This window comes from Sinohyriopsis cumingii, chromosome 1 (genome assembly GCF_028554795.1).
Source record: "Sinohyriopsis cumingii isolate HCF-2022 chromosome 1, ASM2855479v2, whole genome shotgun sequence".
Lineage (NCBI taxonomy): Eukaryota > Metazoa > Mollusca > Bivalvia > Unionida > Unionidae > Sinohyriopsis > Sinohyriopsis cumingii.
This window is the reverse complement of record NC_142961.1, coordinates 133,489,446-133,515,080: the sequence shown is the minus strand read 5'-3', so window position 1 is coordinate 133,515,080 and position 25,635 is coordinate 133,489,446. Positions and strand designations below refer to the sequence as shown.

General features: G+C 33.7%; 1 protein-coding gene across 1 annotated transcript in view; it reads right to left on the bottom strand.

The window, feature by feature from the left end:
* LOC149807887 (otoferlin-like) overlaps positions 1 to 25,635 on the bottom strand; it is a 480,268-nt gene that overhangs the window by 245,966 nt on the left and 208,667 nt on the right. The window contains exons 16-21 of the mRNA XM_089962251.1: positions 22,223 to 22,437; positions 21,505 to 21,613; positions 19,246 to 19,550; positions 16,109 to 16,306; positions 13,041 to 13,157; positions 10,719 to 10,871 (exon numbers count right to left, since the gene is read on the bottom strand). Of these exons, the coding sequence (XP_089818377.1) occupies positions 10,719 to 10,871; positions 13,041 to 13,157; positions 16,109 to 16,306; positions 19,246 to 19,550; positions 21,505 to 21,613; positions 22,223 to 22,437 (1,097 nt within the window). The remainder of the gene's footprint in view (positions 1 to 10,718; positions 10,872 to 13,040; positions 13,158 to 16,108; positions 16,307 to 19,245; positions 19,551 to 21,504; positions 21,614 to 22,222; positions 22,438 to 25,635) is intronic.

Genomic DNA, 25,635 nt, shown 5'->3' with positions numbered 1-25,635 from the left:
TTCTCTTGATTCATCTGACGAAGACAAAGGTGAGTCGACCTGTTCTTCTCCTGGTCCATCAGCATGCAGTGATCCAGATTTTCACTGTGGTGCATCATCAACCCCACACAGAATAACACAGGAAGAACTAAATGACCTGATTCGTGATTTGGACTTATCAAAGAACAAGGCAGAATTGCTAGGATCAAGACTCCAACAATGGAATCTTCTAGAAGAAGATGTCACAATTACTGCATATCGAAAGCGCCACCAGCCATTGGAGCCTTTCTTCAGAAAGGAAAGTAATCTGATATTCTGTTCCGATATTGAGGGCCTCATGAATGCTTTAAAAATCACTCATGACCCACAAGAATGGAGACTATTTGTGGACTCTTCGAAACTGAGTCTCAAGGCTGTGCTTTTGCACAATGGAAACATTCTTCCATCTATTCCAGTAGCGTATGCTGTCCACATGAAAGAGACATACGATAACTTAAGGCAGCTACTGAATTCCATTGAGTATAACAAGTACAGCTGGCACCTCTGTGGTGATTTGAAGGTAGTTGCCCTTTTAATGGGACTGCAGCAAGGATATACAAAATACATGTGTTTCTTATGCGAGTGGGATAGCCGAGCAAGGGAAATGCACTACATGAGGAAGGAATGGACTCACAGGCAGAATGTAGCCATTGGAGAGAAGAATATCCAACACCCAGCTCTGGTTGAGGCTCAGAAAATCTTGCTACCACCCCTTCACATCAAACTAGGTTTGATGAAGAACTTCGTGAAAGCCATTGACCGGACTTTGCCAGCATTCCGATACCTGCATGAAAAATTCCCTCGACTCAGCGAAGCAAAGATTAAAGAGGGAGTTTTTGTGGGTCCTCAGATTCGAGAGCTTTTCAAAGATGACCGGTTCAACAACTTGCTGGAAGGTGACGCGAAACAAGCATGGAATGCTTTTCGCCTAGTTTCTACAAACTTCCTCGGAAATGTTAGGGCAGAAAACTATAAGGAACTAGTAGAAGACATGTTGATGAAGTATAAGAAACTTGGCTGCAATATGTCTCTAAAGATTCACTTCCTTCATTCCCATTTGGATTTCTTTCCTAGCAACTGTGGTATTGTTAGTGATGAACACGGCGAACGTTTTCATCAAGATATCGCAACAATGGAACAAAGATACCAGGGAAAATGGTCCACTACAATGCTGGCTGACTACTGCTGGACACTCCTCAGAGATGCTCCCGAACAGCTGTACAAGAGACAGGCGAAGAAATCTAAGATGTAGTCAATGACTTGATTTTTTATAGGTAGGCTATTACAGTTGACCTTTTACTATTGGAATGCATTTCGTTATGTAAACATTAATTTCTTGCAGATTACAAAAAAACTAGAGCCAATTTTGCAATTTGACTGTCATATTCGTGTTCAGCACATAAAAACTGATAAGAATTGACTAATTTTATTTCAGTAACATGACTTTTGTAAAAATTTGTTGTCCAGTGTTACCTATTTCCGATATACATGACTAAGATACCCAACAGTACCCCAATAAAGATTTTGCATATGTAACAAATATATGGCAGACAAATTGCAACTGGGAAGTAGACAGTTAATCATTAATTCCACAATTAAAACAACTGTGCAGTTCAATGTACACTCATTCATTTAATGATATGTCATGTCAACCATTATAGACAAATGTTCTCATTATCATGTGGTAGTGAACTTAAGTCATTAAACATTTTAACAATACAGTTTGAGATTTTCAATAAAGAGAAATGTAAATGTTTTTTTTAACCAGTTCTATTCATTAATATCAAGATTGCATTGAAACAGAGGTATAATATCTCGTCTATGTCTCTAGAGTAGTGTCAGAATCTTAATCTAACAAATAACTATTCTATGTCTGTAGACATGTGTCAGAATCTTAATATAACAAATAACTATTCTATGTCTGTAGACATGTGTCAGAATCTTAATCTAACAAATAACTATTCTATGTCTCTAGACATGTGTCAGAATCTTAATATAACAAATAACTATTCTATGTCTCTAGACATGTGTCAGAATCTTAATATAACAAATAACTATTCTATGTCTCTAGACATGTGTCAGAATCTTAATATAACAAATAACTATTCTATGTCTCTAGACATGTGTCAGAATCTTAATCTAACAAATAACTATTCTATGTCTCTAGACATGTGTCAGAATCTTAATCTAACAAATAACTATTCTATGTCTCTAGACATGTGTCAGAATCTTAATCTAACAAATAACTATTCTGTCTCTAGACATGTGTCAGAATCTTAATATAACAAATAACTATTCTATGTCTCTAGACATGTGTCAGAATCTTAATCTAACAAATAACTATTCTATGTCTCTAGACATGTGCCAGAATCTTAATCTAACAAATAACTATTCTATGTCTCTAGACATGTGTCAGAATCTTAATCTAACAAATAACTATTCTATGTCTCTAGACATGTGTCAGAATCTTAATCTAACAAATAACTATTCTGTCTCTAGACATGTGTCAGAATCTTAATATAACAAATAACTATTCTATGTCTCTAGACATGTGTCAGAATCTTAATCTAACAAATAACTATTCTATGTCTCTAGACATGTGCCAGAATCTTAATCTAACAAATAACTATTCTATGTCTCTAGACATGTGTCAGAATCTTAATCTAACAAATAACTATTCTATGTCTCTAGACATGTGTCAGAATCTTAATCTAACAAATAACTATTCTATGTCTCTAGACATGTGCCAGAATCTTAATCTAACAAATAACTATTCTATGTCTCTAGACATGTGTCAGAATCTTAATCTAACAAATAACTATTCTATGTCTCTAGACATGTGTCAGAATCTTAATCTAACAAATAACTATTCTATGTCTCTAGACATGTGCCAGAATCTTAATCTAACAAATAACTATTCTATGTCTCTAGACATGTGCCAGAATCTTAATCTAACAAATAACTATTCTATGTCTCTAGACATGTGTCAGAATCTTAATCTAACAAATAACTATTCTATGTCTCTAGACATGTGTCAGAATCTTAATCTAACAAATAACTATTCTATGTCTCTAGACATGTGTCAGAATCTTAATCTAACAAATAACTATTCTATGTCTCTAGACATGTGCCAGAATCTTAATCTAACAAATAACTATTCTATGTCTCTAGACATGTGCCAGAATCTTAATCTAACAAATAACTATTCTATGTCTCTAGACATGTGCCAGAATCTTAATCTAACAAATAACTATTCTATGTCTCTAGACATGTGCCAGAATCTTAATCTAACAAATAACTATTCTATGTCTCTAGACATGTGTCAGAATCTTAATCTAACAAATAACTATTCTATGTCTCTAGACATGTGTCAGAATCTTAATCTAACAAATAACTATTCTATGTCTCTAGACATGTGCCAGAATCTTAATCTAACAAATAACTATTCTATGTCTCTAGACATGTGCCAGAATCTTAATCTAACAAATAACTATTCTATGTCTCTAGACATGTGCCAGAATCTTAATCTAACAAATAACTATTCTATGTCTCTAGACATGTGCCAGAATCTTAATCTAACAAATAACTATTCTATGTCTCTAGACATGTGTCAGAATCTTAATCTAACAAATAACTATTCTATGTCTCTAGACATGTGCCAGAATCTTAATATAACAAATAACTATTCTATGTCTCTAGACATGTGTCAGAATCTTAATCTAACAAATAACTATTCTATGTCTCTAGACATGTGCCAGAATCTTAATCTAACAAATAACTATTCTATGTCTCTAGACATGTGCCAGAATCTTAATCTAACAAATAACTATTCTATGTCTCTAGACATGTGTCAGAATCTTAATCTAACAAATAACTATTCTATGTCTCTAGACATGTGTCAGAATCTTAATATAACAAATAACTATTCTATGTCTCTAGACATGTGTCAGAATCTTAATATAACAAATAACTATTCTATGTCTCTAGACATGTGCCAGAATCTTAATCTAACAAATAACTATTCTATGTCTCTAGACATGTGCCAGAATCTTAATCTAACAAATAACTATTCTATGTCTCTAGACATGTGCCAGAATCTTAATCTAACAAATAACTATTCTATGTCTCTAGACATGTGCCAGAATCTTAATCTAACAAATAACTATTCTATGTCTCTAGACATGTGCCAGAATCTTAATCTAACAAATAACTATTCTATGTCTCTAGACATGTGCCAGAATCTTAATCTAACAAATAACTATTCTATGTCTCTAGACATGTGCCAGAATCTTAATCTAACAAATAACTATTCTATGTCTCTAGACATGTGCCAGAATCTTAATATAACAAATAACTATTCTATGTCTCTAGACATGTGCCAGAATCTTAATATAACAAATAACTATTCTATGTCTCTAGACATGTGCCAGAATCTTAATATAACAAATAACTATTCTATGTCTCTAGACATGTGCCAGAATCTTAATATAACAAATAACTATTCTATGTCTCTAGACATGTGCCAGAATCTTAATATAACAAATAACTATTCTATGTCTCTAGACATGTGTCAGAATCTTAATCTAACAAATAACTATTCTATGTCTCTAGACATGTGTCAGAATCTTAATCTAACAAATAACTATTCTATGTCTCTAGACATGTGTCAGAATCTTAATCTAACAAATAACTATTCTATGTCTCTAGACATGTGTCAGAATCTTAATCTAACAAATAACTATTCTATGTCTCTAGACATGTGCCAGAATCTTAATCTAACAAATAACTATTCTATGTCTCTAGACATGTGCCAGAATCTTAATCTAACAAATAACTATTCTATGTCTCTAGACATGTGCCAGAATCTTAATCTAACAAATAACTATTCTATGTCTCTAGACATGTGCCAGAATCTTAATCTAACAAATAACTATTCTATGTCTCTAGACATGTGCCAGAATCTTAATCTAACAAATAACTATTCTATGTCTCTAGACATGTGCCAGAATCTTAATCTAACAAATAACTATTCTATGTCTCTAGACATGTGCCAGAATCTTAATCTAACAAATAACTATTCTATGTCTCTAGACATGTGCCAGAATCTTAATCTAACAAATAACTATTCTATGTCTGTAGACATGTGCCAGAATCTTAATCTAACAAATAACTATTCTATGTCTCTAGACATGTGTCAGAATCTTAATCTAACAAATAACTATTCTATGTCTCTAGACATGTGCCAGAATCTTAATATAACAAATAACTATTCTATGTCTCTAGATATGTGTCAGAATCTTAATCTAACAAATAACTATTCTATGTCTCTAGAGTAGTGTCACATTCTTAATCTAACAAATAACTATTCTATGTCTCTAGAGTAGTGTCAGAATCTTAACATAACAAATAACTATTCTATGTCTCTAGACATGTGTCAGAATCTTAATCTAACAAATACCTATTCTCTGTGTCTAGATACGTCTCAGAAGCTTCATCTATCTCTTCTATGTCAGTAGAACTATATTAGAATCTTAATCTAATAAATATGTCCTATATGTCTCTGAAGTTGTGTTACAAGTTATGTCTCTGAAGTTGTGTCAGAGGCTGCATTCAACTTTTCTTTGTCTCTATGAATTATGTCAGAATCTTAACCATCATGTCCACTATGTCTTTATTAACTGTGTCAGAATCTTAATCCAACATGTCATCTGCCTCTATGAATTATGTCAGAATCTTAATCCAACATGTCATCTACCTCTATGAATTATGTCATAATCTTAATCCATCATCTTCTCTTTGTCTCTATGAATTGTGTCAGCATCTTCATCCAACATCTCCTCTCTAACTGTATGAATTATGTCAGAATCTTAATCCATCATGTCCTCTTTGTCTCTATGAACTGTGTCAGCATCTTCACCTGCCATGTCCTCTATGTCATTATGAATTATGTCAGAATCTTAATCCATCATGTCTTCTCTGTCTCTATTGTGTCAGAATCTTAATCCATCATGTCCTCTATGTCATTATGAACTTTGTCAGAATCTTAATCCAACATGTCATCTGCCTCTATGAATTATGTCAGAATCTTAATCCAACATGTCATCTGCCTCTATGAATTGTCATAATCTTAATCCATCATCTCCTCTTTGTCTCTATGAATTGTGTCAGCATCTTCATCCAACATCTCCTCTCTAACTGTACGAATTATGTCAGAATCTTAATCCATCATGTCGTCTCTGTCTCTATTAATTGTGTCGGAATCTTAATCCATCATGTCCTCTATGTCATTATGAACTTTGTCAGAATCTTAATCCAACATGTACTCTATGTCATTATGAATTGTGTCAGAATCTTAATCCAACATGTCCTCTGTGCCTCTATGAATTGTGTCAGAAATTTAATCCAACATGTCCTCTTTGCCTCCATGAACTGTGTCAGAATCTTAGTCCATCATGTTTTCTCTGTCCACATGGATCTTAACCCATCATGTCCTTTATGTCTTTATGAATTTGGTCAGAAAAATAATCCATCATGTCCTCTGTCTTCGTAAATTGTGTCAGAATCTTAATCCATCATGTCCTCTCTGTCTACATGAATCTTAATCCATCATGTCCTCTCTGTCTTTATAAATTGTGTCAGAATCTTAATTAAACATGTATTCTACGTCTTTATGAAATGTGTCAGAATCTTAATCCATCATGTTCCCTCTGTCTACATGAATCTTAATCATCAAGTCCTCTATGCCTTTATGAATTGTGTCAGAATCTTAATCCATCATGTCCTCTCTGTCTCTATGAACTGTGTCAGAATCTTAATCCATCATGTCCTTTCTATCTCAAGAGATGTTTCAGAATCTTAATTTATCATGTCCTCTCTGTCTTTGTGAATTGTGTCAGAAATTTAATCCAACAAATCCTCCTTGCCTCCATGAATTGTATCAGAATCTTAATCCATCATGTCCTCTCTGTCTGAATGAATCTTAATCCATCATGTCCTTTATGTCTTTATGAATTGTTTCAGAATCTTAATCCATCATGTCCTCTCTGTCTCTATGAATTGTGTCAGAATCTTAATCCATTATGTCCTCTAGGTCTCTATTATCTGTGTCAGAATCTTAATCCATAATGTCTTCTCTGTCTCTATGAATTGTGTCAGAATCTTAATTGATCATGTCCTATCTGTCTCTATGAATTGTGTCAGAATCTTAATCCATCATGTCCTCTCTGTCTCTGTGAAATGTGTGAGAATCTTAATCGATCATGTCCTATCTGTCTCTATGAATTGTGTCAGAATCTTAATTCATCATGTCCTCTCTGTCTCTATGAATTGTGTCAGAATCTTAATCCATCATGTCCTTCCTGTCTCTATGAATTGTGATGGAATCTTAATCCATCATGTCCTCTCAGTCTCTATGAATTGTGTCAGAATCTTAATCCATCATGTCCTTCCTGTCTCTATGAATTGTGATGGAATCTTAATCCATCATGTCCTCTCTGTCTCTATGAATTGTGTCAGAATCTTAATCGATCATGTCCTATCTGTCTCTATGAATTGTGTCAGAATCTTAATCCATCATGTCCTTCCTGTCTCTATGAATTGTGATGGAATCTTAATCCATCATGTCCTCTCTGTCTCTATGAATTGTGTCAGAATCTTAATCGATCATGTCCTATCTGTCTCATGAGTATTTTCAAAATCTCAACCCATCATGTCCTCTCAGTAATTGAATTGCATCAGAAATTTAATCCAACATATCCTCCATTCCTCCAAGAATTGTATCAGAATCTTAATCCATCATGTCCTCTCTGTCTACATGAATCTTAATCCATCATGTCCTCTGTCTTTACCAATTGTGTCAGAATCTTAATCCATCATGTCCTCTCTGTCTCTATGTCTTCATGAATTGTGTCAGAATCTTAATACATGTCCTCTCTGTCACTATGAATTGTGTCAGAATCTTAATCCATCATGCCCTCTCTGTTTCTATGAATTGTGTCAGAATCTTAATCCATCATGCCTTCTGTCTCTATGAACTGTGTCACAATCTTAATCTTGTCATGTTCTCTCTGTCTCTAAAGTTGTTTCAGAATCTTAATCCATCATGTCTTCTCTGTCTCTAGAGTTGTTTCAGAATCTTAATCCATCATGTCTTTGTCTCAAGAGTTGTTTCAGAATCATAATCCATTTTGTCCTGTTTGTCTCAAGAGTTGTTTCAGAAGCATCACCTAACTCTCCTCCATGTCTCCTGAATTTGACGATCCCCTTACAGAAACAATTTATTCTGACTTATTAGTGGTACATGCTTGTCATATACATGACTTGCAGATTAATTACAAGGTATTTATAGTTTGCATATATAATGAAGTGGAATGTTAGTCTGTACAAGTGTAAGTACAGAATAAATGAAAATAACATTGATCTATGCTTCCCCTACATTTCACTTATAAGTGAGATACAAGTCATTTATAGGTTGTATAAATGAGTACAAGTCATTGATATGTTGTATAAGTGATATACAAGTCATGTATAGGTTGTATAAGTGAGATACAAGTCATTTATAGGTTGTACAAATGAGTACAAGTCATTTATAGGTTGTATAAGTGAAATACAAGTCATTTATAGGTTGTATAAAAGAGATACAAGTCATTTATAGGTTGTGTAAGTGAGTACAAGTCATTTATAGGTTGTATAAGTGAAATACAAGTCATTTATAGGTTGTATAAGTGAAATACAAGTCATTTATAGGTTGTATAAGTGAGATACAAGTCATTTATAGGTTGTATAAGTGAGATATAAGTCACTTATAGTTTGTATAAATCATTTATAGGTTGTATAAATGAGTACAAGTCATTTATAGGTTGTATAAATGAGTACAAGTCATTTATAGGTTGTATAAATGAGTACAAGTCATTTATAGGTTGTATAAGTGAGTACAAGTGAGTTGCTGTGTGTTCAGACAATGTCATTTTCTGACTAACAGTTTACTGCAAAATACAATCTCAGTTCAACAAAGGTGCTAATATGAATGATAGTCTTCAAAATTCATACCTTTCCATCAGATTCATCAATTTCAATGAGTGATATCAACAAAATGCATTCATACATATAAATCCCCAGTTTGTTTAAAATATTTTAAGATTTGAAAGAAGAGAAACACGGAATAAAACTTCAAACTTTAATGATGATCTTAGTATCAAAGTTAGAATAAAACAACATGTGGATGTGTGTAAATTGTAAAATGGTGATATGAATGACCACACATTGCACACATGATTTGTAAACAAGGACTTTATAATCATCCAACAATAAATTATTTTCTATAATTTCATTTGAAACATTACTTGGCACCAAACATTTAACTGTGTATATTTCAATAAAATGATAGAAAATAGTTTATTGCTGGACACTGGAAAATTAATTGACATAAAAATTGTTTCATATAAAAAAAATTCCAGACCCTGAAGGATTTCCAAAGTGAAGGCCATTACAATTTCAACTTGGCCATGCTTCCAGAATTTCAACCATGGAGTCTGCATCGATGGGATTATGTTATGCTGACTTGTTTCTTATAGTGGTTTTGTTTTGTTCACACTATGTTTTCCAGTACTATGTCGTGTATGCAGATAACATAAGGTTCATATGATAGCAATTGAATTTCTAATGCCCATTATTTACCAGCTGAAGTAGAACAGCCATTGGATTCTGAAAGAAATTTTATTGCTGCCCTAGAGTCAAAACCTGCTGTAGAATTCAGTTGTAGGGGCCTACTTAAATATTATGGATTCTGCCCAAAATGTGCATTTTAATTATTTTTGTATATTTATTACATGGAGAATAAACCATCTTCATGGTTATCACTTATCTGTGTGATATCTGCTATGAATCTATTATGAGCAAGCAGTTTCAAATGTGGTGGTTCAAAGTAGAAGGCTAAAGCGTCCGCAATTATTTCACAAACTGTCATTTAACAGGAAATGTAAGAACATTTTAGACAGTTCAAACTTATAGGCAGCCATTTAGATGATTGCATTCAATCCAGCTGATGACTATATTTATACAAGGACACAACATTTTGTCAGGTGGGGGTAGATCATTTTTTTACAGTCCAAATTCACTGAATTTAGTGGGAATTCACTTTTATCTCATGTACAAATGTAGTAAATGAATGACTTATAATTCACTTACAAGTGAAGTATACTTCATTTTAAGAGAAATGCCTAATTCACCTAAATGTCTCTTATAATGACTTATAAGCGTAGGAGTAAATGACTCACACTTCACTTATAAGTGAAATGTACTTCATGCATAAGTGCAATGCCTAATTCACATATAAAATCCTAATCCTTCATTTATATGTAACTCATAAGTAAACCAATCAGTAAAGACAATAGTCACTTAAAAGCCCTTTTATAAGTAATGAATATCAGTGACCTATAAACCATGCATAGATTTTTTTACATAAGGGTCTTTGTTAATCTGAAGAGTCCCCTCAGCTTTAACTACAGCTTTTGATATGCAATAATTATAAATGTGAATCCACTTACCCTGTAACTATAGCTTTTGATATGCAATAATTATAAATGTGAATCCACTTACCCTGTAACTACAGCTTTTGATATGCAATAATTATAAATGTCAATCCACTTACCCTGTAACTACAGCTTTTGATATGCAATAATTATAAATGTGAATCCACTTACCCTTAAGAGCAGAGTTTGGACTTTTCCACAGTCTTTGCCCCGTTCCTCATCTACAACAGAGTAGATAATGTTTCTGGCTAGAATTCTCTGGTATGCAATCCTCTTGTTGCCACTTATCATCCACAAAAAGATGTCTGGCAGGGCATGTTGGGGCTGACAAACACAAGAATAAGCCATCATCTCTTGAACATGACATCAATATATAAAAAATATATCACTGAGACCCATTTTTAAGTCAACAAATTTCATGTCATTCAAACTTGTTATATATGCACTGATATGTGCAATTTTGTGATGCCAAATGTACTTTAGTACTACAATTTTATCTGCAGCTTGAGTATGGTTTTTTGGTGTTTTAAAATTTCTTTCTGCAGGTATTTGGAACATAATTGTTTATTCAGTACTTGATCATGTAAGAATAATAATTATACTTGTTGCTGAGTTCAAATGTACATGATAAATTTTGGGAATGATTTTGAAATGACCTCTTCTGTCATTCTCTGGCAAATGTTCACACACAATACATTGTTTAAGGCTCTTGTATTATAACATACATAATAACAGTACCTAATGCCCTTGTGTTAGAATGCACTTAATAGCAATACCTAATGCCCTTGTATTAGAATGCACCTAATAGCACTACCTAATGCCCTTGTATTAGAATGCACTTAATAGCAATACCTAATGCCCTTGTATTAGAATGCACCTAATAGCAATACCTAATGCCCTTGTATTAGAATGCACCTAATAGCAATACCTAATGCCCTTTTTTTAGAACACACCTAATAGCAGTACCTAATGCCCTTGTATTAGAACACACCAAATGCCCTTGTATGATAATGCAGCTAATAGCAGTACCTAATACCCTTGTATGAGAACACTGATAACAGCAATACCTTATATGATAGTACCTATAATTTATTCAACTGATTTTTATTATTGCTGCTGATAAAACAACATCTACTGTGTTATAAATTCAGTTTGGAGAAATCATGAAATCCACACCAACACTGTTGTTCTACCAAAGATAGCAAATTTGCAATATCATACCTGAACTCCATCATTTATTTTTGAAACACATTTTCTGAATCAGGGCTGTGGAAGTAAAACAATTTGCAAAAATTGTAGTCTACAAATTATACAGTAATGCAAGCAATAGATTATAAAATATTTCTGGTTAAGGCCATTCAGCAGCTTTTAAGACCAAAGCTTGGGCTGGCTGTGGAGTGACGAAGAGTACAATATGGCTTACTTTGGACAAGACACCAGTCCATCACAGGTTAACACCACAGCAGAAGCTAGGTCAACTCAAGCAATCAAGGGTAAGTGCTGCACAAAAGTAGTGTCCAAAGTAGGACTCAAACCTGTGATCTACTATTGATCCTGAATGAGAATTACTTACAGCTCAAACCTTTAAAAAATATCAGAGTCTTGATGCCGTCTTAACCTTATTTTCACTAAAGATTAAGTTAAAAAATTGTTGACTAGTGTTATGGCTCTATGGTCACAAACTAAGTAGTAGAATGGAGCAAAACCAACAAGTTTTGCAAAACATAACAAACAATTTAATTATCAAATCTATATGTGAAAATGTGAGAGGAACTTACAGTATCATGAAGTGAATCCAAATTAATCCTGATAAAGTTCAATAAAAATCCAAAACAAAGAAAGGTTCGGTATAAATTTCAAAATGAGAAATGTACTGGTTCACCAAGAATTGTGACAGGTAAAGGCCTTATAGTCCATCTCATCAAAAAAGAATGCACACCTTCACATTACGCACCAAAGCCAATTAAGTAAGAGAAAGGAAATCACAGAATATACACTCTAATTTAGGTATAAGGAAGTTATTAAGGAGACTGGTTTTCCTCCAGGTGGCAATTTACCACCAAATTTACAGTTCTGTGGCAGTGGTATTAACCAATCCAGGGCAGGTAGCCAAGTCTGAGGAGGATTATCCAGAATCTGCGATGTCTACCGCTAAATCAAACTGCTTTTCATTTCATATATGGAGAAATATTTGCAATTTCATGACATGTTCACAATCTGCAAAATTTAACCTCATATATATGATATAAACTTATGTCAAAGGTGCAAATAAACAAAACTAAACCATGCTAATAATATTGCAAATCTCATTTCATTAATGAAATATTATTGAAGTAGTTTTCTGATGGACACACCGAGGCAACCAACATGGGCTGGCCTGGGTGGGCAATGAACCTGTGACACTTGAAATAAAAGTACAACACTCTATGAACTGAGCTACCATGGTTCCCTAATATTTGATGGCTAGAAATCCATCATTATATATGGCACTACCTCTTCTGAAAGTTCCCTTATTTTAAATATGTACTGCTGGGTACTCCTCATCTTTTCTTTGATATTGCTTTTGGTGGTGGTTGCTTTCATAGTCCTAGCCAGGGTAGACAGGTGATCCTGTAAATAAGAAACATGGAAACTATAATGTTTTCCATGTATACAAATTGACCCAAAAAAATCATTCAAAAAAATGAAACAATTCTGAACAAATTAAAGAGAACAAAAAACTATCGACATCATTATTAAAATCACATCATTTTATGGATCAACAACTAAATCATGAAATTTTACTTTGCAAAAATAGAAATAAATGCATTTAAATTCACATAAAGTGGATATGACATGTTGAAACAAGAGGCCTGAGACTGGTCACCTGGAAGGTATCTATCCATAAGCCAATTGCAAGGGGACATAATTATTATATTTGCTGACATTTAATGGTTTATCTATTTTAAGTAACACATGCATGTGATTTTTCCTTAGTGGGATGATCATTTGCAATGTATAAGCAAGGTCTCCAATGCTTTAAAACTCCAATCTCCCATTAACAAAATACAGTATGAAAATTTGATTTTGATCGTATGCATTATTTGTATCCATACCAGTAATGCTGTTCAGTTATTACTACAAAATGATGAATAAGATCATAGGGATGGAAATCATTCTAAGGCCACAGTGATCTGGTAAATCTTAAAATAGCATGTTCATTGACATGAACCTTTACTGAACACTTAAAAACTTATCAAATCTAGAAGATGGAGAATTTCTGACATGAGTGAGGAAAAGGCTACCATAATTTATGGTGGTAATGTTGTTTAAGGCCACAAGCCTCATACAACATTTGTTTAAAATTGTAAGAAGAAAGAATTATTGGCAGAAATGCTGCATATATGGTCCTGGAAAAACTTGCACTTACAGATGTAGGTCTAAGAATTTAGACCCCTCCCTTATGGCTCTATTAGACAAACCAGTTATGCTTGATGTAGCAAGATGTATGTGAAATGCAATTAATTAAGTATGGAGTCATTCTGAAGGAAGAGGTCCATTCATTTTGCACTGAATGAAGTTTGGATTAATTTTGTGGGAAGATGGTCCATTCATGGTACAATGAATTAAGTATGGACTAATTCTGTGGTGAGATGGTCCATTCATGGTACAAAGAATTAAGCATGGACTAATTTTGTGGGAAGATGGTCCATTCATAGTGCAATGAATTAAGTATGGACTAATTTTGTGGGAAGATGGTCCATTCATTGTACAATGAATTAAGCATGGACTAATTTTGTGGGAAGATGGTCCATTCATGGGACAATGAATTAAGCATGGACTAATTTTGTGTAAAGATGGTCCATTCATGGGACAATGAATTAGGCATGGATTAATTTTGTGGGAAGATGGTCCATTCATCATGCAATGAATTAAGTATGGACTAATTTTGTGGGAAGATGGTCCATTCATTGTACAATGAATTAAGTATGGACTTATATAGTGGGAAGACGGTCCATTCATAGTGCAATGAATTAATAACGTACTAATTTTGTGGGAAGATGGTCCATTCATTGTACAATAAATTTTAAGTATGGACTAATTCTGTGGGAAGATGGTCCAGTCTTTGTACAATGAATTAAGCATGGACTAATTTTGTGGGAAGATGGTCCATTCATAGCGCAATGAATTAAGTATGGGCTAATTTTGTGCGAAGATGGTCCATTCATAGTGCAATGAATTAAATATGGACTAATTTTGTAAGAAGATGGTCCATTCATGGTACAATGAATTAAGTATGGACTAATTTTGTAAGAAGATGGTCCATTCATGGTACAATGAATTAAGGACTAATTTTGTAAAAAGATGGTCCATTCATAGTGCAATGAATTAAGTATCATAGTGCACCTTCCTCTTTATTACTGAAATATCTGGAGCATATCTTTCTCTGCCTATATGAAATACCTCCAATTTGCTAGGTACATAATAATGACCAACAAGATACCAGAATTAATTTTCTTGAGGAGTAGTAATAAGATTTTCAAGATGCTCACTGTGGCAGCCACAATGAATATCCAGTCTGCACTATTTTCATATTAGGACCAACTAGATATTATGAGTAGTCTGTCAGTGAAAACCCCATGCTGATGTGACCATCCATTTAGGTGGAATGGCAAACATTTTCACTTTGTACCACCTAAACCTGGGATGAATGTGTGGAAGTTTGATGGTAGTACTCCAAAATAGTTAAGGAGGGGTAGAGAAAACAAACTTGTGCTAATAGATGAATGGACATTGGATAATGGACAGCTGGGCATGACATTAGCTCTGCTGGTCAAATTCAAGATGGATGCTGTAGTAGCCATATTTGATATCAGTTCAGCACCCTGTTCATTGTGGACCAACTAGACATCATAAGAAATCTTTTTATGAAAGCCCTATGCTGATATTACCATCCATTCAGAAGAACCCTCAATTACATGATTTTCTAAGACACTGCAACAAACTGAATCTGATATCAATACGGAAATAAAGATAAAGTTTAATAAAGATTAAAGATGACTAAAGTAGCCAATCAATCAATTACCCACCAAAATATAATTTTTGCCAAATTATGTGCAGGAAAATCTTAAATGTTTTGATGTAAACAAATAACAATACTACTAGCATTATTGCAACCTATTTGACAATCCAGACCACGCCTGTACACATACACCCAAGCAGCATTTTAAGAGTTAAAATTATGCCATGTAAATAAAAAATACAGTAAACTGTCACAGTCAAATTATTTTATAAAGAACACTGTGGACCAGAAATCTACATTAGTTTCAAGGCGATTTTAGTTTAGTAAAGTTCTGGTTCTGGTGCTGAGATCATAAAAAAATTCAAAGCTTTAGTCTGAGATTGAGTATCCACTATCTGCCAATCAGAATCAACTATACAAATGTAACAATATTAATGACAAATGTAACAACATTAATGACTGGTCAAACAAAACAACAAGCTCAAATTTGAGGTCAAGAATTCTGCGAGATTTCAATGTACTTAAGTAAAAGTATTCTGTTATGTATGAGTGTGCTGACCAACTCCCTGAGTAGTAGCTTGTGTCGCTCTTTGTCCAGTCGTGTCTTTCCCATTGCTGTTCCTCCACCAGTTCCCTTGACTAAAGACACACACTTTGAACATGCAGCTCCAAGTTCCTCAAATACGCCTCGCAATCTCCTCTCTGGAAATGGTTGTTCCTGGTTGATCATCTCATTTACTTCTTGAAGCCCATCCTCCTGAAGAATTACAAAACATAATTATGTAAACTGGTCCAGTGAAGGTGTTGTTGTTGTTGGACATGGTGATGATAGTGATGGTGCTGCTGATAGTGTTGTTGATAGTCCTGATGATAATGATATCAAAGATTACACTGATGATTTAGAATGACATACACATAAGTGAAGGAGTAAAGTATGCATGGATAACATTCAAGACAAAATCTTTCCTACTTATCAACTTATCAAATTTATTATTTTTAACACAAATAAGTCTTTAAACTTCAGAGTCACTTACAAAAGTTATATCAAATGTTAGTATTAAAACTTCATTCATTATAACAATAAACAGGTAATAACTATATTTTCTTTGTAAAGTACATATATCCCCACTGCAGTAATAAACAGACAAGCCCAAAACTATAACAAAACAAAAAAAAACATGTACATACTTTTAAAAAGGCCTCTGAAATTTAATTTGCCTAAGTGAGTTTAGAGCTACTGTTAACAAGGTAATTTAAAAAAAAAATTAAAAAGTATATGTATTGCAAAAATATCTAGTGGGGTTATTTTATTTATGTATAGGAACATGCTAACCAAATGTTGTTTTTCCAATATCAAGTGTTTTCAGCAAAACCATGGAAAGAAAAAGCAAAAACTTGTTAAAACAATTAATAACTAGAAAAATAGTCAGCAATTTCCTCAGCTCAAATACCCTTACCTGATCTGCATCACACTGCTAAACTAAATAAAAAAAATTGGTTTAACTCTTCCAAAATGCATTGTAAACACAGTGACTGGTTAACATGCACATCATCTGATCATGACCATAATATTTATATATATGAGCACCATTCTTATTCAGAAACAGTTACATTTTGCTACAGTGTTTCAGTGAAACCCCCATGTGGATACAAATTCATTCAAGAGAAGTAGCTACATTATGATTTTCAGGATGGCCATTAAGGCAGGCATTTTTTTGAAAGTTACACCAAAATCACTTTAATGCAGGAAGTTTTGTATTTAAAACAAGAACAGCAAAATAATGGAATGGTCATCTATTCAGAGAAGTAGCTGTTACAAGATTATTCCAATTCTGAGGGGTGATCAATTTTATTTAGGACCAACTACATATACTTCGATGTATTTTACTCTAAGTTCCAGACTGATATGACCACCCCTTCAAATAAAGTGATAAAAGTTTCAAGATGGCCACCATAGATCAGCAATATTTTTATTTAGAGCCAACAAGATACCATAATACCATGACTTGTACAGCCAACAAGATACCATAATACCATGACTCATACAGCCAACAAGATACCATAATACCATGACTTGTACAGCCAACAAGATACCATAATACCATGACTCATACAGCCAACAAGATACCATAATACCATGACTTGTACAGCCAACAAGATACCATAATACCATGACTCATACAGCCAACAAGATACCATAATACCATGACTTGTACAGCCAACAAGATATCATAATACCATGACTTGTACAGCCAACAAGATACCATAATACCATGACTTGTACAGCCAACAAGATACCATAATACCATGACTTGTACAGCCCCAGACAAATGTTTTTCAAGCTTTTAAGATGATATGAAAAAAATTCATGGAGTTTTTCACAAAATTCAAAGAATTTTTCAAGGCAATCCCTCAGATTGAATAATTTATCAAGGCTGCACAAACTGTGAATAAGTCTTGCAGTGTTGTTGTTATTACTGTAGAGTTCAAAGACATTTTTCAGCACAAGATAGGCTATACATGGCGGCCAGTATAACTGGTGGAGGAAGACCCTGGAAAACCCCAGGAACCACCAATCCACAAGAAGCTACTGGCATGCTTTCTCATGTACCCATGCTAACCGAGCCTAAGACCCAAACCCATGCAGACAAAGGTGAGATGGCAGTGATCCGGAATGGTGAGTGCTTTAGACCCCTCAGTCATTCAGGGCTCCAGTCTTGTACTGAAAATCCTGGCCTATTTAGCCATCTGATTCAAGAGAAGTAGAAATAAGAAGATTTTCAAGATTACAGGTCTGATCAGCGCAATTTTCATTTCAAACCAGATACATAAGATAAACCCATTAGTGAAAGCTCAATGTCACTATGATTATCAATTCAAGAGAAAAAGCAATAAGATTTTCAAGATAGCTATGATGGCAAGAATTGGAGAGCTTAAATTCACTCCATTTAAAGTTTGGTTTGTACTTTACAGCACAGCAACACAAGTGGACTATTAAGTGCTGAGGAAACTGGAGTCAAGTACTTTGCCCAAAGACACATCATGGTAGCTAACCCTGGCTTGTCTGAAAGCAGGATTCAAACCCATGCCTTTTTGGTTTCAAGTCCAGGATGCTGACCACTGAGCCATCATGGTTCCTAGTATCATAAAAAGTCTTCTAGTGAAGACTCCATGTCAATACAATCAACTGTTTAGGAGAAGTAATAATAACAAGATTTTCAAGATAGCCACCACTGCAGCCAAATTAGATGTTGGATAGATACAGTTTTCGTCAAGGAACAGCATGATAAGAATTCCTTTATTTAACACTCCATGTTGGTACAACTATCCCTTTTGGAGGAGTAGCAATAATAAATATTATCACGATAGCCACCATGGTGGTTATATTTAATATCAAATTAATACAATTTCCATTTGAAACAGCTAGACACAGGGCAGTTAAACAGGGGTGATAACTTTTGTCAAATTTTGTCAGTCAATGTTGAGAATTCCACCATGGATAGATATTTTTATTTGAAAGCCCCATACTACATTTGATTTCAATCTGTCATGTTCTTCAGTAGTTTTTGAGTGGAAACAAAATTCCTAATGATTATATGTGATTAGATGGATGGACATGGGTAACTCTTATTGTTCCCTCTATAGAATATGATAGGAGCATAAAAAAATGGGTTAATATATGTAAACATTGCTAACCAATTTTTCTGTAATTTTAACTAAGATGTTGGTATTGTACAGTCTCCTCCTATGGTCCTCAAACATCTCTCTGATATAGACACAGGGCTTGTCTTCATAGTATGGCAAGTGATAATATACATTATCCCTTGTAATGGGTTTCATAGGTGGCACTGTGCTCTGCCACTTGGGGGCATCACTTGCTATGGTCTCTTCTGGATTGTTTTCACCTTCTTCATCAGTTGACTCAGTATCCTCACTGCTGGAGCTTCCTTTTCTCTTCTTTGAGGGAGGGTTATAGCCATCCAGGACATTGCCAGCATTTCCTAAAACAGAATTCCAGATAGCCATGAAAATTTATTTTTAAATGCTGTGAATTCATTTATTTTCATGGTCACAAATTTGAGGGATAAGTAAACATAGTTACATTGGGTACTTCAATTTACGTTGTGTAGCAACCAGAAAATACATGAATATTGATATCTCTAAAAAAAATAGTGATTTCGCAGTACATTTTCAGTTGGTTAAAGTGTTTCTGAATGTACTAGAATTTCAGAAAGTGTGGCTGCCATGGTGTGAAGTGACTGACTGAAGATTTTCCAGTCGCCATTGACTTAACACAAGTTCACTGAAGGTTACCACTTTCCTCAGGGAATACCACTGACCAAAGCTGGACTTAAAACCATGCCATTCCGAGACTGAGTTACAGTACCTACACATAGATCACACTACCTCTGAATCTATAAGTGTGTGAAAAGGAATTAACATAGCTTTTAAAAAAATTTCAGTCATATCTCTACAATGTCTGCAATGTGGCAGTTTATAGTGATGTCTAGCACTGGGGCATCATGCTGCAGACACGTAGCATAATGTCCCATCCAGTCACATTATCCTGACACCAGGCCAACCAGTCCTAACACTAACCTCTTAATGCTGAGTGCCAAGGAAGGTAGCTGTTAGTACCATTTTTGTAAGTCTTTGGTATGACTCAGCCAGGGTTTGAACCCATGACCTCCCACTTCCGAGGTGGATGCTCTAACCACTTGGCCATCGGAGAAGTCCCTCTGAAGCTATGAAGTTAAAGTTTCTCTTTCAAATGCAGTAACCAAACACATCATTCATCTTGTAAAGCACTGCAGTAAACCTTTCCCCATTTTTGTGCTCTTGGCAATCTCTTGGTATGATTGACCTATTATATGAAACATATGGGATTTGCTGGCATTGTCATTTTTCTCCACCATTCCAGTAGAATACTTAGTGCATGAGCTCCAGTATCAGAAGTCATCACCAAAGAACAATGGATAGTTCCAATATTAACTCCAAACCCTGCCCACCCTTATTTAAATAGGAAAATCTTTTCTAACTGTACACAACATCTACACTTCAAGATACATAACACTTTGTACCGAATACATTCTGGCCAAAAGTTCTGTACAAAGTTGTTCCTTTAAAATTTAGTCACAAATGTGCTTTTGAGATGTTATTTAAATTTTGTTTTCTTGGTTTCTGTTTTAGCAACATTGGCCATATTTAAGAACAAACCAGTATCATTATTTAAACCATATAGCCCATACATCTACATTAGCAACATTTTAGCAAATTTGTATTATAGGATGTCACACCCCAACATAAGCAACATTGTAACAAATTTGTATTATAGTATGTCACATTCCAACATAAGCAACATTGTAACAAATTTGTAATATAGGATGTCACACCCCATAGCATCATTTTAGCAAATTTGTATTATAGGATGTCACAACCCTACATTAACAACATTGTAACAAATTTGTATTATAGGATATCACACCCCAACATAAGCAACATAGTAACAAATTTTTATTATAGGATATCACACCCCAACATAAGCAACATAGTAACAAATTTGTATTATAGGATATCACACCCCAACATAAGCAACATAGTAACAAATTTGTATTATAGGATGTCACATCCCAACATTAGCAGCATTTTAGCAAATTTGTATTATAGGATGTCACACCCCCACATAAGCAACATTGTAACAAATTTGTATTATAGTATGTCACATCCCAACATAAGCAACATTGTAGCAAATTCATATTATAGGATGTCACACCCCTTAGCAGCATTTTAGCAAATATGTATTATAGAATGTCACAACCCTACATTAACATTTTTGCAGATTTATGTTATAAGATTTTTAATGCCATGAAAAGAACATCCCACCATCACAACCCCACCCCCATTTTCACAAAATATATTAGCTGAATCCCTTATCTTTTCAAATGAGAAAACTACCTATGCTTAGTTCAAAGTGAATAGGTTTGTCTCCCATCTTCCTGTCAATCATTGACCCTTCAAGGAAGCATCCGAACAGGAAGTATTCTTCTTGATGACCTGCTGCACTCTGGGAAGGAAATATAAATATAAATAAAAAAACAATTGCAAATATATTTTAAGTTTTCACACAGCCTTTTGTATTTGATGCCCCTGGATAATAATATTTTATTCTTAAAATTAAAACCTGAGTAGCCTTGAATACATCTACCAAGAAAATAAACTACACAATTCCTACATAATAAACTGCCAATATATATGAATTATCATCAGGTTCTACATACTTTTAAACACTACATATCCACTTAAAATCAAATTATTATTCACATATTCTGAGCATTCATTTTATTTCATGGACATTCATTTCTGAAGCACTGCAAACAATGGCATTTGTTGTGTACTTTAAAATTCATGGATACTGCCTTCACAGTTGAGCCAATGTTGTAAGAGTCAATAAATTTGTGAACTGAAGCAGCCATGAAAACAATGAATGCTGGTTAGTCTCAAAGAAAAGTTAATTCCAGCTGTGATATCTCAAAAACTTTTATTCTGTAAACTTAAGAATTCTGCAAGTTATTTATATGCTTTTTAACAATCACCACTACAACTAAGCAAAGACATTTTTTGAAATTCAACATCCTATATCAAGGACAATAACTCTGACAACCTTAATATTTACCTCAGCTATAGGCAGAGTTGCCTCCACTTCGACTGTGGCTGGACCACACTCTACACTATCCAGTATTTCTGTTTTAATGGAAACAAGAATCCGACCCCTAAAGGATACACCCTCCCCTAGCCCATCATTTAGGTGAGTGTGCTCATCTAGTAAGCTGTAGTCCCTTGTGGACCCATAAAGATTGACCCAAGTGGGGCCAAATGTTGGCATAAAACCTGAAATTGCATACAAGAAGCAATAAAGTCAAATAACATTGATAACTTCAACCACCCTACGTAAAAATGTAACAATATGAAATGGATAACACTATGAAGTACAGCCAGCTCAAAGTTACTTTTTGAGTTCAATCGGAAGTAGATTCATTGATACTGAATGGTATTTGTAATTAGAGAGAAAGATGGACACTCCCGCTAGATCTCATTGTCAAAAACCCATATGTGATTGATTCCACTCCCTACTTAAATCTAAAGACATAAAATGGTAAAATGTGTTCTCCGTGATATTTCTTTTGCAAAAACAAAACGTTTTCATGGATATGACATCCATGTTAGAAACCACTGTTTGCATCTCTCCCAAATAAGAGTAGCATTTTAAAGATGATTACATGATCCATCATATCTGGAATAATGTTCATGAATATTAATAAGGTACAATGAATATTAATAAGGTAAAATGAATATTAATAAGGTACAATGAATATTAATAAGCTAAAATGAATATTAATAAGGTACAATGAATATTAATAAGGCACATTAGTAAATCATCCTGTGGACCCATTGTGTGGTAACGGAACTGATGGCATGTGAGTTTCCAAACAATATTAGATTCAGACATCCAAATTTCTAGCATGATGATGAATGCAATATATTAGGAATAGCACATGTTCCATGCAGTATGCATCCATGATCTGATGTACATCAGCATGCATGAGACATAACACAGATGGACAGAGTGAACCCCATAAAACAATCTTTTAGGTGGGGGCATAAAAAGGAATACATTTCCATGGTCTGGATTCAAATCAACAAGTTCTAGCACTAAAGGCTCTTACACTTCTCCAAGTAAAAGTTTTGTACTGTTAGTATTATACTGTGTATTGGTAGTATTATCCTGTGTAGTTTTAGTATTATCTTGTGTACAGTTAGTAGTATACTGTGTGTTGTTAGTATTATCCTATGTACTGTTAGTATTATACTGTATACTGTTAGTATTATGCTTGTATTATTTGCATTATACTATGTATTGTTAGTATTATAGTGTGTATTGTTAGTATTATCCTGTACATTGTTAGTATTATACTGTATATTGTTAGTATTATACTGTGTACTGTTAGTATTATACTGTGTATTGTTAGTATTATACTGTGTATTGTTAGTATTATACTGTGTACTGTTAGTATTATCCTGTGTATTGTTAGTATTATACTGTGTATTGTTAGCATTATCCTGCATACTGTTAGTATTATCCTGTGTATTGTTAGTATTATACTGTGTATTGTTAGTATTATACTGTGTATTGTTAGTATTATAGTGTGCACTGTTAGTATTATCATGTGTATTGTTAGTATTATACTGTACATTGTTAGTATTATGCTGTGTACTGTTAGTATTATCCTGTGTATTGTTAGTATTATACTGTGTATTGTTAGTATTATACTGTGTATTGTTAGTATTATAGTGTGCACTGTTAGTATTATCATGTGTATTGTTAGTATTATACTGTACATTGTTAGTATTATGCTGTGTACTGTTAGTATTACACTGTATTTTTAGTATTATGCTGTGTACTGTTAGTATTATCCTGTGTAATGTTAGTATTATCCTGTGTATTGTTAGTATTATCCTGTGTAATGTTAGTATTATCCTGTGTATTGTTAGTATTATCCTGTGTACTGTTAGTATTATCCTGTGTATTGTTAGTATTATACTGTGTATTGTTAGTATTATCCTGTGTAATGTTAGTATTATCCTGTGTAATGTTAGTATTATCCTGTGTAATGTTAGTATTATCCTGTGTACTGTTAGTATTATCCTGTGTATTGTTAGTATTATACTGTGTATTGTTAGTATTATCCTGTGTATTGTTAGTATTATACTGTGTATTGTTAGTATTATACTGTGTACTGTTAGTATTATACTTTATATTGTTAGTATTAGCCTGTGTACTGTTAGTATTATCCTGTGCATTGTTAGTATTATCCTGTGTGCTGTTAGTATTATCCTGTGTATTGTTAGTATTATACTGTGTACTGTTAGTATTATACTGTGAATTGTTGGTATTATCCTTTGTACTGTTAGTATTATACTGTATATTGTTAGTATTATACTGTGTATTGTTAATATTGTCCTGTGTGCTGTTAGTATTATAATGTGTATTGTTAGTATTGGGGGCACTCACCAGTTATTATATACGTTTGAGAGAGTGATGTATGTAAGGTGAAGTTGTTTGCATTTAAAACATGCACAGTGGAGAGAATGTTGGCATACCTCTATGCTACTTTAATGTCATGTAGCTGACATTTCTTTGGATACTGTACTTTCGGAAATTGTACATAATCTAAGCACACTGCTAACTAAAATGACTGCTCCCTTGTTCTAAAAAAATCAGCCTGAACTAGTCTAAAGTACACTATCCATAGCAGCTAGTAAAATAGGGAAAATGAATTTTGCCAGAGTAGACAATACCAGCTTCTGAAAGTGCAATGAATGAATTGCCAAATATATAAAATGTATAAAAAGTTATTGGCTCTTTTTATACAATTTATCCTGAAGTTCGGAAGTGAAAATGACCAAGTGAAGCTAGCACTTTTTTGAAAGGTGCATATTTGGAGTAAGGCCAAGCTGTATACTGTATAACCCAAATTACACCCATCAATCATACATCAAAATAATGGAAATTAAAGGTTCTTTGAACTATACCTAAGATATACAAGGTCTTTTTTAAATAGCCAGTTTTACCAGTGAGGAAAGCCAGGGAAATTTTTTTTCTTTAAAATTCTAACCTATGCAAAATATGAAACTGTAGAGCACCACCATTGTGCTGTGTACTGTTAGTGCTATACTGTGTATTGTTAGCATTATCATGTGTACTGTTAATATTATCTTGTGTACTGTTAGTATTATACTGTGTACTGTTAGTATTATCTTGTGTACTGTTAGTATTATACTGTGTAGTGTTAGTATTATACTGTGTACTGTTAATATACTGTGTACTGTTAGTATTATACTGTGTACTGTTAATATACTGTGTACTGTTAGTATTATACTATGTACTGTTAATAGTATACTGTGTACTGTTAGTATTATACTGTGTACTGTTAATAGTATAATGTGTACTGTTAGTATTATCTTGTGTACTGTTAGTATTATACTGTGTACTGTTAGTTTTGTATTGTGTATTGTTAACATTATACT